Source organism: Bos grunniens, chromosome 1 (genome assembly GCF_055505025.1).
Source record: "Bos grunniens cultivar Pamir isolate PY7600 chromosome 1, Bosgru_T2T1.0, whole genome shotgun sequence".
Lineage (NCBI taxonomy): Eukaryota > Metazoa > Chordata > Mammalia > Artiodactyla > Bovidae > Bos > Bos grunniens.
The window spans coordinates 155,528,670-155,544,561 of NC_141165.1; the positions used below are offsets into that span (position 1 = coordinate 155,528,670).

The window sequence follows — 15,892 nt, forward strand, 5'->3', positions numbered from 1 at the left end:
CCAAATAATTACAATGTAAACTTAAGTAACCTTGGACTTAGCACAGGAACTAAGTGCATTTTAAAAATGACACGCATTTGGCATTTTGCAGTTTGTTTTACAAATAGAGTTTTCAAGGTGATATGATATCTCTTCAAAATTTTATGTATTCAAGTCTGTGTTGAGTACTATTACTCACCTATAGGAGGCCTAAATCTTTCAAGAAACTGCTTGTCTTCAAGGCTGCAGGCTGTTGAAATCACTTTGGCTCCTCTGTGGTGTGCTAACTGAATGGCTATTGTACCAAGTGCCTGTGTGGGGGAATACACAATGGGGTTACAAGAGAGAGGGCGGAGGCTGTGTCTAATTCATCTACTAGGTTGTTTTTTTAATAAAGAGTAACAGTTTAGTGCTACTTCAGTATATTTTAAAATCTTGTCTGATACAAAGAAAAAATAGGACAAGCTTATTAGAAAGGGAAACTCTGATAGACTGCCTCAAGGAAAAGCTCTGTGTGCTACAGGCTCCCAGCTAGTCTGACTGTAGCACATAACCTCAAGGATGGAGGCAGGTCGAATTCAGAACACGACCTTGGAAAGAGAAAAATGCACCATTAAGGGCCTTGTCAGCATAATGTACTAAGCTAATTAAATGGTACATATACAAGTCCAGCAACCTCTCTTTGAAAATAAAAGCACTTCAAAAGTTCCATTCTTTTGCTGACCTGTAAGTTAGTTCAGGGAAATAACTACTACCTTGATGTTGGACACAGGGCTGAAGCCAACGAAGACTGCTTTTTTTTTTTTTTCCAAAGAAAAATCATTTTCATCAACAGTCAGATATAAAATCTAACATTTTTAGATTTTTATGTAATCTTTTAGTGTCTTTATATTTTGATGTTTATCATGTATAAACATGATGTTTATATATAACTACATATATATAACATGTTTAAATTAGTACAGTTTTGATCTTGTGTGATATATCTATAAATGAAGCACCTTAATCACATAAGTGTAAATATGAGAGATATGATACAAAATAGGCAGGGAGACCTGGGGTCTAGCTTCAAAGATTTTAGGAGCTATTTCAAGTTTTGTGTAACAGGCATGAATAAAAATGGCTTGTCTGCTTTTTTAAAGTAATAGCAGATTCAAAGCAGTAGGAAACTAAACACTTTTATCATCTATTGATAAAAGCTGCTTATTTTAGAAAATGGGAGTTTGGTATAGGAAATCAGTGAATCAGTTAACTGGCAATACATTGTATTAGTAAGTGGATGGCCCATTTCTCAATTTCCTAAGTATCCTATTTTGGTCTTTTTTAAAAAAAATTTATTTATTTTAACTGGAGGCTAATTACTTTACAGTATTGTAGTGGTTTTTGCCATACATTGATATGATGGTCTGTTTTTTAACAAAACTATTAATACCTACACTTGCTCCGTCCATTATCAGCACGGATTTTCCAGGTGAGAGATGAGAAAGATAATGCAGGGCTGTATAGACTCGTAATCCATCCCGGATGGTTCCAGCAGCTTCTGTCCACGTGACTTTTTCTGGTTTGTGAACTATCACAAAGAACAAGAGGAAACAATCTGTTAGCAAAGCCCATTAGACCTGCCTCCTGGATCTGTTTGCGTCCATCTCCGCTGCCACCACGGCCCTGGTCCAAGCCTCTACTCCAGGATCTTTCACCTCCACTATGCTTTCTCTGGGAGAAGGCAATGGCACCCCACTCCAGTACTGTTGCCCGGAAAATCCCATGGACGGAGGAGCCTGGTGGGCTGCAGTCCATGGGGTCGCTAAGAGTCAGACATGACTGAGCGACTTCACTTTCACTTTCCACTTTCATGCATTGGAGAAGGAAATGGCAACCCACTCCAGTGTTCTTGCCTGGAGAATCCCAGGGATGGAGAAGCCTGGTGGGCTGCAGTCCATGGGGTCGCACAGAGTCGGACACGACTGAAGCGACTTAGCAGCAGCAGCATGCTTTCTCTGCTGCCATTTTTGCCCATGCACACTCCCCTGTGAATGCAGGAATCAGTGTGCATTTTTAAAAATGTTTTATGGTTGAAGTAAAACATGCAGAAAAGAACATGAAACAAAGTATAGCTGGATGAATAAACATAGAGCAAGTACACGAGTAACTACCATTCTGATTGAAGAAGAGAACACAGCCCTCATGTTGACAGCCTCGCCTCTCCCACCAAAGGCATTTTTAAAAAACTGAGCTATAACTGACATCAGAGGTCACAACCATTCTAGTTTAACAAACGCAAGTTGTTGTTCAGTCGCCAAGCTGTGTCTGACTTTGTGACCCCATGGACTGCAGCACACCAGGCTTCCCTGTCCATCACCAACTCCCAGAGCTTATGCAGACTCATGTCCATCGAGTCAGTGATGCTATCCAACCATCTCACCCTCTGTTGCTCCCTTCTCCTCCTGCCCTCAATCTTTTCCAGCATCAGGCAGGGTCTTTTCCAGTGAGCTGGCTCTTTGCTTCAGGTGGTCAAAGTATAGGAGCTTCAGCTTCAGCATCAGTCCTTCCAATGAATATTCAGGGTTGACTTCCTTTAGGATTGGCTGGTTTGATCTCTTTGTAGTCCAGCACCACAGTTCAAAAGCATTAATTCTTTACTGATCAATTGATCAAAAGCCATCAACTCGGCATATACATTCCTAACAACATAATTTTGTTTTGCCTGTTTATGAACTTTATCTAAATGGAACTGTACTATACACACTTCTTTTTTTTTTTTTTTATACACATTTATTTCTATCTTCTTTTTTTGCTTATCATTTTTTAAGACATCCTTCTTTGGTACTTGTGGCTACGCATGCTAAGTTGCTTCAGTTGTGTCCAACTCTTTGGACGGTATGGACTGTAGCCAGCCAGGCTCCGCTGTTCATGGGATTTTCCAGCCAAGAATACTGGAGTGGGTTGCCATTTCCTTCTTCAGGGGATCTTCCTGACCCAGGGATAGAACCTACATCTCCTGCACTGCAGGCAAATTCTTTACCACTGAGCTGGGGAAATGCCACTAGGCTATCATGCTTTTCATTTTTGATGTCTTATGGCAACATCTAATTTAATAGAATGAATGGGTTATCCACTCTCCAGTTAAGGAACATTTCTGTTTTCCCCCAGTTTTTGGTAGTTAGGTATTCTTAACTTTTCGGGAGTTAAGCATTCTTAACTAAGAGTGCTCATGTATAAAAGTACTCCTGTGCTGATACACAGGTGTTCTACAGGGTGTTTACTGAGGAATGGAACTCTGCCTTTGACATCACTGAACACTTCCACAGTGGCTTATGAATTGACTCTCACAAAGCTGCTGCTTTGAACATCCTTGTCTACCCTGGTGTTACACATTTTTGCCCATCATATGGGTGTGTCATGGTTTCTTACTGTGATTTTAATTTGCTTTCCCCCACCTACTAATGTAGTTGAGCACCTTTCCATGTTTGCGGGCCATACAGAATTCCTTTTTTTAAAAAAAATTATTTCTTTATTATTTATTCTTGGTTGTGCTGGGTCTTCGGGTTCTCTCTAGTTGCGGCCAGTGGGCTCCTCACTGCGATGGCCTCTCCCGTGGCTGAGTACGGGCTCTAGGGCACTCGAGCTTCAGTAGTCGCAGCACATGGGCTCAGTAGTTGTGGTTCCTGGGCCCTAGAGCACAAGCTCAATAGTTTTCCATCTGGGCTTAGTTGCTCCTTGGCATGTGAGATCTTCCCGGAACAAGGATTGAACCCGTGTCCCCTGAACTGGCAGGTGAATTCTTTACTACTGAGCCACCAGGGAAGCCCTAGAATTCCTTTTGTGAAGTGACTGTTCAGGTGTTTTACCAATTTTTCTATTGTTGTTGTCTTTTTTCTTCTTTATTTGCAGGAATTCGTAGTATATTTTAGGTAAGTCATTTGCTTGCTCATGTGTTATAAATATTATTTTCAACTTTATGGCATCTCTTTTCAATCTCTTTAGTGGTGTTTTTGAAATGCAGCAGTGTCAGAATGATCTTTTAAAAACATAAATAACATCCTCACACTTCTTTAAAATTCATCAATGGTTTTCTACTGCACTTGAAACAAAACGTAAACTGCTAATATAGTTTAAGCCACATTAGCTCTATATTTTCTGACCATTCTGGAAAATCCCATGGATGGAGGAGCCTGGTAGGCTGCAGTCCATGGGGTCACTAAGTTGAACACGACTGAGCGACTTCACTTTCACTTTTCGTTTTCATGCATTGGAGAAGGAAATGGCAACCCACTCCAGTGTTCTTGCCTGGAGGATCCCAGGGACGGGGGGAGTCTGGTGGGCTGCCATCTATGGGGTCACACAGAGTTGGACATGACTGAAGTGACTTAGCAACAAAGCTGTTCCTTAATATGTTTAATTATTTAATATTTTGTTTTTATGAATGTGTATACTTAATGTGATTTTTTCACAGTATAGGTAATCCTTTCTAATTTTACCTGATATCAAGTGTATAACACTTTCAATAGTGTTTACCCTAAGTATTTTTCCTCTTAAGGCAAAAGATTCAGATGGGTTGGACAGTTAGAATTAAACTGGCCAACCAGTGCCATCTAGTGGGGACGTAAAGCATCCAAGCACACAATGAAAACGTTCAGACAGACAGCAAGGCATTAAAACAGTAAAATATACTAAGCACCAGGGGATATCTCACACAGTACTTTAATCCTTATAAATTTGAGACAGCAATTTCCCCAATTTTCCTGATTATCAAATGGCGTTCAGGGTAATAATTTGTCTGATGCCACAAGTTTGAAAGAAAGAAAGAAAGAAGGGGAAGTCGCTCAGTCATATCCAGACTCTTTGCAACCCCATGGACCATAGCCTACCAGGCTCCTCCATCCATGGGATTTTCCAGGCAAGAACACTGGAGTGGGTTGCCATTTCCTTCTCCAGGAGATCTTCCCGACCCAGGGATAAAACCCGGGTCTCCCGCATTGTAGGCAGACACTTTACTGTCTGAGCCACCAGGGGAGTCCAAGTTTGAAAGTCTGACTCTAAAGCCCATCTACTCTAACAGTGCATGTTCAGTCTATGTAGAACTTGCTTATATTTTTGAGATTATCTTCCATCATAAGAATTGGTACTACCTATACTTTCATTAAGAAATAAAAAATTTAGTGCTTAAAAAATGGCAGGGCAGGGACACAGACGCAGACACAGAGAACAGACTTGTGGACAGAGGGGGAAGGAAAGGGTGGGGCCAATGTACAGAGCAGCGCTGACATGCACGCCATTGTTATGTACGGCAGTCGACTGAAGGGAAGTTGCTGTGCAACAGGGAGCTCAGCCCAGCACTCTGCGACAACCTGGACGAGGGGCTGGGAGGTTCAAGAGGGAGGGGAAACATGTATATCTGTGGCTGATTCACAGGTATAGAGACCAGCACAACACTGTAAAGCAATTATCCTCCAATTAAAAATACATTTTAGAAGTTTTATCAGATCAAAATAATGCTAACTAATAAAACTACATTTAAAATTGCAGAGGCTTTAAAATTACATGGTTAGATGTGGTTTAATGTTGAGATCCTTGCTTTTGTATTAGGTGGTCCACAAGTACTTATTGTGTTATAAAAACTAAGAAAATTAATAATAGAGAGCCATATATGGATCAATAATAACAGTATTATAATTCTTTGTAATTATCATTTCAATTCTTTCTACAAGTCCAAGAAATAATGCTGAAAATGTGTGCCAATTTTTTTAATTTAATTTTTATTTTATATTGGAGTATATTTGACTCAAACATTGTGCTAGTTTCAGGTGTACAGAAAAGAATTCAATTATAAACATAAACATACCCATTCTTGTTCAGATTCTTCTCCCAGGTAGGTCACCAGAGAATACTAAATAAAGCTCCCTTTACTATACAGTAGGTCTCTCTTGATCATCTATTTTATATGTAGTAGTGTGCATGTATGATGGACTTCCCTCAGCTCAGCTGGTTGCCTGCAATGCAGGAGACCCACATTTGATTCCTGGGTCGGGAAGATCCCCTGGAGAAGGGAATGGCAACCCACTCTAGTATTCTTGCCTGGAGAATCCCATGGACAGAGGAGCCTGGTGGGCTACAGTCTGTGGGGTCACAACAGACATGACGTAGCGACTAAACCACCATCACCAGTGTGCATACGTCAATCCCAAACTCCTAATGTATTTCACCCACCTACCTTTCTTTCCCCTTTGATAACCATAAGTTTTTTCCTAAGTCTGTGAGTGTGTTTTTTCAGATTCCACATATAGGTGATATAATATTTGTCTTCCTTTGTGTGACTTACTTCACTTAGTATGATAATCTCCAGGTCTGTCTACATAGCTACAAATAGCATTATTTCATGCTGTTTTAATGGCTGAGTAATATTCCATCAGATATATGTACCCTTATGGCAGAAAGTGAAGAGGAACTCAAAAGCCTCTTGATGAAAGTGAAAGTGGAGAGTGAAAAAGTTGGCTTAAAGCTCAACATTCAGAAGAGGAAGATCATGGCATCTGGTCCCATCACTTCATGGGAAACAGATGGGGAAACAGTGGAAAGTGTCAGACTAGGGCTCCAAAATCACTGCAGATGGTGACTGCAGCCATGAAATGAAAAGACGCTTACTCCTTGGAAGAAAAGTTATGACCAACCTAGATAGCATATTCAAAAGCAGAGACATTACTTTGCCAACAAAGGTCCATCTAGTCAAGGCTATGGTTTTTCCTGTGGTCATGTATGGATGTGAGAGTTGGACTGTGAAGAAACCTGAGCGCCAAAGAATTGATGATTTTGAACTGTGGTGTTGGAGAAGACTCTTGAGAGTCCCTTGGACTGCAAGGAGATCCAACCAGTCCATTCTGAAGGAGATCAGCCCTGGGATTTCTTTGGAAGGAATGATGCTAAAGCTGAAACTCCAGTACTCTGGCTACCTCATGCGAAGAGTTGACTCATTGGAAAAGACTCTGATGCTGGGAGGGATTGGGGGCAGGAGGAGAAGGGGACAACAGAGGATGAGATGGCTGGATGGCATCACTGACTCGATGGATGTGAGTCTGAGTGAACTCTGGGAGTTGGTGATGGACAGGGAGGCCTGGCGTGCTGAGATTCATGGGGTTGCAAAGGGTCGGACACGACTGAGCGACTGAACTGAACTGAACTGATATTACTCTGTTGATGGACACGTAGGTTGCTTCCATGTCCTGGCTATTGTAAATAGTGCTGTAAAGTACATTGGTTGCATGCACCTTTTTGAATTACGGTTTTCACTGGATATATGCCGAGGAGTGGGATTGCTGGATCATAGAGTAGTTCTATTTTTAGTTTTTTAAGGAGCCTCCATATTGTTCTCCATAGTGGTTTTACTAACTTATATTCCCACCAACAGTGTAGGAGGGTTCCCTTTTCTCTACACTGTCACCAGCATTTATTGTTTGTAGACTTTTTAATGATGGCCATGCCAACTGGTATGAGGTGATACCTCATTGAAATTTTGATCTACATTTCTCTAACAATTAGCAATGTTGAGCATCTTTTTATGTGCTTTTTGGCTATCTGTATGTCGTCACTGGAGAAATGTATATTTAGATCTGCCCATCTTTTGATTGGGCTTTTTTTTGTTGTTGTTATATTGAGCTGCATGAAATGTTTGTATAACAAATAAATTTTTTATGTTTGACAGAATGGCTTGAGAATTGAAAGCACAAAAGAGCTGGAAGAATTTATTCAATTTTTTACCTCTATCCTTAATATTCTGCAACAAGATTAATAAGACATCTTCAGGGAGTTGCTTGGAACCTAGTTTTTTGATTTGGTGGAAGACCAGACTTGCTAGGAGGTATATAAATTTACTACTATTAATAGTCCAAAATCCAAATTTAAGAGTCCCAAATTGGCCCCACATAGTCTGATTACCAGTTATATTATTCAAGAAAGAACTTAGGAAAAAATTTAATGAAATAGTTCAAGAATACGAAAGAATGTACGATGACTTATAGGTAAGTTATGAAGAAACCATGAATCCTAGCATAAGAAGAAACAAGACTCCCATTGGAGGCCGTGGATATGCTGTGTTCACATCCTCGTTCCTCGCCCACAAAGGTAACTTCCACATGACTTTTCCCCTACATGTTCCTCATATCTTTAAATGAGATATGCCTCATTAAATTTTGTAGTTTTGAACTTTATAGAAATAAAATGGTATCACACTGTTGTATACTTCTGCAACTTGCTTTTCTCACTTAGCACAGCTTGTGAGGTTCATCTATCTTGATATGTTTGACTGTTATTTATACACTTTTTTTTTAATACACTTTTGCTGATGAGTTAATTAGAAATATCTTTGATTATCCATTTTCCTGGTGATGAACACTGACGCTTTTTCTCTTTTTATTCCAGTGACAAACCATGCTGCTACATGGACACTTGCACATGTCTACTGGTGCACATCAGGCCTCTCTGAGGCATGAAAGTACCAGCAGAGTTACTAGGTTTGAGTTGTTAATACATCATCACCTATTAGATCAGGCCAAATAATTTTTCTAAAGCATTTCTAGTAATTTATACTCCCAGTGCTCAAAAGATTCTGTGGCTCCTCATCCTTGCCAGCACTTGGAATGTCAAACTTTATGACTTTGTCAGGCTCAAGGATGCATAGCAGTGGTTTTAATGTGCTTTCCCCTGATTCTTAAGGAGATGCAGCATGTTTTGTGTGTCTATATAATTTATTCACTTTAATTTAAATATTTAAGAAGTAAATTCAGTTCAGTTCAGTTGCTCAGTTGTGTATTTTTTTGACCCCATGGACTGCAGCACGCCAGGCCTCCCTGTCCTTCACCAACTCCCGATGCTTGCTCAAACTCATGACCATCGAGTTGGTGATGCCATCCAACCATCTCATCCTCTGTCATCCCCTTCTCCTCCCACCTTCAATCTTTGCCAGCATCAGGGTCTTTTCCAATGAGTCATTTCTTCGCATCAGGTGGCCAAAGTACTGGAGTTTCAGCTTCAGCATCAGTCCTTCCAGTGAGGACTCCTCCTTCCAATGAGTACTGATGCTGAAGTTGAAACCAATACTTTGGCCACCTGATAAGAAAATTTTAAAATTAGCACTTAAGTTAAATTGAATATTGGCCAAAGGATATTAACAACAGAAACCAAAAATAAGTGTTTTGAGTCTTTCCTGACTCAGACTACAGGTATTGTCTAGATTTTATACATATGAAAATTTTAATAACAAAGAAAAAAAAGTAAAAACTTCTGATTAGTGATATAATTTCAAAGCCAAGGGAGAAACTGCTTTTCAAACCTCTTACCATGAACAATGTAAGGGAAATATAGAGGTAGGAACACTGTTCAGTTTCAAAATAAAGTTTAGAGATATAAAATTTAATCTGCTGCTGCTGCTGCTAAGTTGCTTCAGTTGTGACCGACTCTGTGCAACCCCATAGATGGCAGCCCACTCAGCTTCCCTGTTCCTGGGATTCTCCAGGCAAGAACACTGGAGTGGGTTGCCATTTCCTTCTCCAGTGCATGAACGTGAAAAGTGAAAGGGAAGTCGCTCAGTCGTGTCCGACTCTTAGCGACCCCATGGACTGCAGCCTACCAAGCTCCTCCGTCCATGGATTTTCCAGGCAAGAGTACTGGAGTGGGGTGCCATGGCCTTCTCCGAAAATTTAAGCTGCTGCTGCTGCTGCTGCTGCTAAGTCGCTTCAGTTGTGTCCAACTCTGTGCAACCCCATAGATGGTAGCCCATCAGGCTCCCATTTCCCTGGGATTCTCCAGGCAAGAACACTGGAGTGGGTTGCCATTTCCTTCTCCAATGCATGAAAGTGAAAAGTCAGAGTGAAGTCGCTCAGTTGTGTCCGACTCTTAGAGACCCCATGGACTGCAGCCTACCAAGCTCCTCCATCCATGGATTTTCCAGGCAAGAGTACTGGAGTGGGGTGCCATTGCCTTCTCTGAAAATTTAAGCTAGAAGTAGTCAAATGACGACCACCCAATAGCTATTTCCTAGGCACACTCACAGCAGATGCAAAGCAATTGTGTTGTTAATAAAAATCACACACCTGGGAAGTAAGACTTATGAGCTCCAAAACACTGCACAACCACATACCCAAGTAATGCTCATGGACTCGAACAGCCTCACAAAGTCCAGGGTCTTCAGAATCCAGGGGCAGAATTCCTGAAAATTAAAATGAGAAACATAAGGGCAACTATCTAAAAGTGAACTCACTCCTAATGAGAGGCCAGTAAGCATTAGTCTACATTTTCCTCAGTGGAATTTTGAGGAAGCTTCCACCACTAGTAAGGAGAGATTTCAGAAATACAGAAGCAGAGTGGACAGTTTATTTTCTGATATGAGCACTATAATACCTATACTACATCTTTCTTTTTCTTCTTCCTCTTTCACCTGAGTGATGACAGAGATGATGGCTGACATACAGAGCCAAGTCAGAGATGGGGGTGGCATCTGGGCTCCTCATTAAACTGACCCCTGATGTACGGCTAACCTTGGTTCTACAGGATTCATCAGTATGCTTCCAGTAAAATCCCATTTTCTCCTGAGCCAGTTGGATTTTATTTTTGGTCTCTTACAAACGGAATCTTGAATAATACAATGTCATCTGACTTCTTTTTTCTTTTTAAAATTTTATTTATCTATCGCTGCACTGGTCTTCAGTGCTGTGCGCAGGCTTGCTCTAGTTGTGGTGAGTAGGGGCTACTCTTTAGATGCGGTGCATGGGCCTTTGGAGTTGCGGTTGCGGGCTCTAGAGTGAGGGTTCGGTAGTCGCGGCAGTTGGGCCCAGCTGCCCCTGGGCATGTGGGACCTTCCCAGACCAGGGATCGAATGCTGTCCCCTGCATTGCAAGGTGCGCTCTTATCCACGGGACCCCCAGGGAAGTCCCTTACCCACCCTCCTGGGCAGATAATAAAGACGGAAATAATAAATTCTCAAAGAAAATGCTCAAATCAAAGGCAATTCTGTTAAAAGCTGATGAAAACTTTCCTACACATTTATCTTAACAGCTTCAAGCATGATATACAGAGAAATGGCAACTTCAAAAACTACTTCTTAACTACTTCATAGTTGTGTGTATGAATGTCTAGGACACAGTATAAAGAAATATATTTGCAAAATGGTATTAACCATAGAGTTAAAAAAAAAAGAATAAATGTCTTCAGCAAATTTTTGGTTTTACGAGGGTAGTAAGGGAGCAGCTACATACAATTTACTCGGATGTGGACAAAAGAGCACCTGCAGAGCCAAGTCAGTCAGTAGTCTTCATGTTGATGGCCTGTGACTCTTCCTTTCTCTGGAGTCATCAGTCTAATTATAGACCGAGCTTCTGTCCAGGAAGGGCTGCACCAAGGGCAGCAACAACTGTCGCCACCTTTCTATCCTGTGTGAGCTCAGCTGCTCAGCTGTATCCGATTCTTTGCAATACCATGGACTGCAGCCCGCCAGGCTCCTCTGTCCATGGGATTCTCCAGGCAAGAATACTGGGGTGGGAAGCCATGCCCTCCTCCAGGGGATAGTCCCAACCTAGGGATCAAACCCAGGTTTCCTGCACTGCAGGCGGATTCTTTACCATCTGAGCCACCAGGGAAGTCTCTTTCTATCCCATTATAGCCAAATACTGAAAAGTTGTAAATGTTCTGCTATTGAGATCAAACTCTCAATTCTCTTCATCAATGGATACTTGAGAGTAAATTCCAAATCTTAGGTAAGTACTTGTATATGAAGCAAGGTCACAGTAAACATTGGCAATTGTACAGAAAAAGGAGACAATAGTAAGACAAACGACTTGAAATAAGACTATGACCTATAACTTACCCACTACTTCATCATCTGGTTGAAAGAATGATACCTTGCTTCCAACTAAAATGTGGAGAAAATTAATAATCATTATTATGAGGTTATTAAATATAACATAATAATTAAAATTCAAAAGCCATAGATTGATAAAAGTCACTGACTCAGAGAAAAGGTAAAGAACTTTTAGGACATTCTGACAGTCTGCAAGGGACCATAGGATGTAACACTTCAAATGTGGATTCTCTGCAAAATCTGGGCTGTGCGGTTGTTGACACCATAGAGCAGGCTATCTCTCTGTTTAGCTAAGGATGAAGGCATAAAGAAAAATAATCCATTTCACAGCTCTTATGACGATTACACTGGGTACACTGGGTTCCCCTCCTCCTGCGGCTAGTCCAATCTGTCATGGTTTTAGCTGCAGAAGTGCAGACATGCAATGGCAATTCTGGTTAGAGTTACATATGCAATTACTTTGATTTGGGATTATGGAAATAAATTCAGAATGGGGCCAAGAAATTTGAGGACTATACAGAAGTGATAAGTTACACTTCCCCTGTGTATGTAGAGAAAAGGCCTCCACCATCAGTCAATTCTGTAGAATATTTTTCTTCCAATAGTTACAAGAGGAAACAGGAGGAAAAAACCCAAACCTCACTGAATGTCTACTTGTGCCCAGCATTTTAGTGTGTATTCCCATTTAATCTTCATGGCACACCCATGAAGTAGGTATTATTAGGCCTGTTTAACAGACGAGGAAACTGAGGTGTGGCAGAGAAGTAAGGCAGAAGTCTGCCATCTGGGAGTGGCACCTCTGGCTGGCTGGCTGCGAAAGGGTCCCAATCTGCTGCATCTCTGGATCCTGCCTGTGCCTCCATCCCCTAATATTCTTGCTTTCTGTGCTTTTCTCTTTCCTTCCTGCTGCAGATTCTTGTCTTCCTAAAATCACCCTGATCCTTTTTTCATGGTGTCCTTCATACTCCTTTTATTAAGGATTGTCCTTCAGATGGTGGCACTGCCAAGGGGTCCATGCAATCTGTGTGTCTCCTTCATCTCCTCCCTCTCCCTGCATGAGCTCATCACCATTCTATGATTTCAAACACAACCGATACGCTGACAACTTTCAGATATAACCAGAATCTTGTAAATCATTTCCTGCCTTTACGCGTTTTGAATTCTCCTGTTCCAGTCAATTATTAAGTTCTGTTGACTTGACTTTCCCAGTATTTCTTGAATGTATCCACACTACCTTTGCCACATCTGTCTAGGTTATGGACTTTGTCATTTCTTGCTTGTTGGGTCTATGGCTCAAACAGTGCTCTTGCCTACAGTCCGGTCTGCCTCAAATCCACTCTTCATATGGTCACCCTAATACGTTCTCTACAACCCAACCTGAGAGATGAGATTCAACATGATCTGGCCCTTGCCTACCCTCCCACCTCATTTTTTTGGGGGCGGGGGAAGGAGTCAGTGTTGATGCCATCATTAAAAGATTTTGTTAGATATCTTTTATCCTGCAATTTTTGAAGGGGAATTTTCTTGACAAACTTTTTTTTCTTCTGCCAAGTATCCTGCCTATGACTGTTGCCCAGAACTTCATGCGGGGTCTCAGTTTCCCCATCAGGGATCAAACCTGTGCCCCCAGCAGTGGAAGCTTAGAGTCTTAACCACTTGGATTGGCAGGGAAGTAAGTCCCTATTTACCTTTTAAATACTCAATTTTAGGCACACCTTAAAAATATAATGTGAGTGCAGCTATTGAGCATTATGTAAATTTTGACCCAAAGCCAAGTTACACAAGTAATTTATGCTGGGTTGTAAACATCATAAAAAGGACAATGCTGGTCATGCTATTCCAAATGATTACTTGTGGATTTAAATACATAATCTCTAAATATTTATTTACTAAACTGTAATAAGCTCAATTACAAAATACCATTAAGTTCTATTTTTCTTTTTAATTAAAAAAGGAAAAACACTTCTGTATAGTTTCTTTGTATTGAATAAGTGTATATAATTTTAATGTGTCAGTAAAACAATTAGCTACCATTTACTTTCCATTATCTTAGAAAATAAATACAGATACTTCTATCTGTAAACTTACCATCTAACACAATTCCAGCAACTTCTCTCCCAACAGGAAAGAATTCCTTTTCCATCTTCATTTCTGCAAGAAGCTAAATAATGACAAAGGCTTGAACTTATTGTCAAGAATAAATTCTAACCTCTATTCATACAAGAGAAAAGCAGGAGCAAAAATCAAACCACAGAAAAAGCAAATATGACTCCATTTTTGGCATCAAGACAAAAAGCAAGTATCTTCACAAAATAGGTTCCTTTTTGGAGCAGGAAGCTAGGTTTGCTAAGGGATTCGTTGATATGTATAATTTTAATGTGTGAGCAAATCAATTAGCTACCATTTAATCTCCATTATCTTAGAAAATACATAGAGATATTTCTATCTGTAAACTTACCATCTAACACAATTACATATAAAATATTTTCATATAATATTATAAAATACATGAGTTCAATTAGATGGAATTTCCTGATTAATATAGAAATCATATTAGTATATATATTAATATAGAATTAATCAGATCAGATCAGATCAGTCGCTCAGTCAGCTAGGAAAAAAACTTACCATGTATTTCTATATTAATTAGTATATTATTTCTATATTATTAATATATATTATATAGATATTAATCCTATATATTAATATAGAAATAATATACTAATTAATATAGAAATACATGGTAAGTTTTTTTCCTAGCTGTTCAATTCTTCTAGGAATAATTTCTTGGTACTCAGAAGTCAGTTATTATTATTATAATTTTTGTATACCAAATATATTTGACTTTTGGCCAAATCAAAGCACCAATATCTTAGTATTCATACCTTTGTATTTATCTGGCTCAGAGCACAAGCTTTAACTTGAAGTTTCACATAGTTATCTTCTGTAACAGGAAGATTTTCCTAGAGTCAAATGATAAAATTGCACATTCCTTTGAGAATACTGCTTTCATGTTGCAAAAATTTTCATATATAACTGAACAAAATAAAAAAGACTCAAAATCTTACACCAAAGTTAACTGAAAAAGCTACAAACAATTACTTTATAATATATAATACAAAAGAATGTAGGGAATTCGGGGTAAAAAATTTCAAAAGTCTTAGGGTACTAATCTGAAAATGTACTTCCAAGCTATGGATAAGAATATATTGCAGGCAATGAACAGAGGATAACAAAGTAGAGCAATAAATACTGTCCTTCAGTTCAATTTAAATCTCAAAGCAACATGTGGGGATGTCCTTAAACACATATATACTTAATAGATGCACTGTACTGATCATGGAATTTTCTTAATGCTATATAGAAAGTTCTTTAGTGTCACTTGTTGATTTCTACCTTATTTAACATCTGTCTTGGACATTTTAGCATGCCCCATGGGACTCTGGGGTTGAAATACAAACTTGATGGAACTTAATTTACCCCTCATATTCCATAGCTAGATATAACTTCAAAGGCAAAGGTATTTCAAACGTTGGTATTTAGTGTCATCTACCAATGACATCAGTAATTAAAATGCTTTCTTCAATCCTTGATATGCCCCAAAATTAGATCAAGTGTTGGCTAGTTGGCTAGAACAGCTACCTGCGCAGTGCCTCCTGTGTTCTAACCAAGTGATCACTGTATTTGACATGAACACAGTATTCTGGGATTTCCCTTTTTAAAACTCAGATTTGATAATATTTGGTAATTATGTGAAGATATTCAGCAGTATCGATAATTTTATACTCATGATTGTGTGAACCTGGTGATAATTATTTCCGAGAGCCAATCAAACCTCTTGGACCTCCATCCTGACCCAATGGTAGAAACTAAACTGATTAGACTCCTAATCTAAGTGATTTTGGAGTTGTTGAAAGATGAAAAAGAAAAACTGAATTGTATTCGTTATCCAGAGATTCTTATTACTACTATGAAACACACATACAATATGAAATACATACGCATTTAGTTTTTGTCCCTAAACTAATAGTGGAATGTCTTTGGCCCGCCACAAACCTTTCAAACAAT

General features: G+C 39.6%; 1 protein-coding gene across 5 annotated transcripts in view; it reads right to left on the reverse strand.

Annotated features, from left to right (window-relative positions):
- The window catches only part of CRYZL1 (crystallin zeta like 1), a 33,838-nt gene that overhangs the window by 8,655 nt on the left and 9,291 nt on the right, over window positions 1-15,892 (reverse strand). For all 5 annotated transcript variants that reach the window (XR_015168745.1, XM_086413847.1, XM_086413849.1 and 2 more), the window contains exons 3-8: window positions 14,710-14,787; window positions 13,913-13,985; window positions 11,831-11,875; window positions 10,109-10,177; window positions 1,416-1,549; window positions 179-290 (exon numbers count right to left, since the gene is read on the reverse strand). Coding sequence is in view for 4 of the 5 variants with exons in the window: in XM_086413847.1 (XP_086269973.1) it covers window positions 179-290; window positions 1,416-1,549; window positions 10,109-10,177; window positions 11,831-11,875; window positions 13,913-13,985; window positions 14,710-14,787 (511 nt within the window). In the remaining variant the exon portion in view is untranslated. The remainder of the gene's footprint in view (window positions 1-178; window positions 291-1,415; window positions 1,550-10,108; window positions 10,178-11,830; window positions 11,876-13,912; window positions 13,986-14,709; window positions 14,788-15,892) is intronic.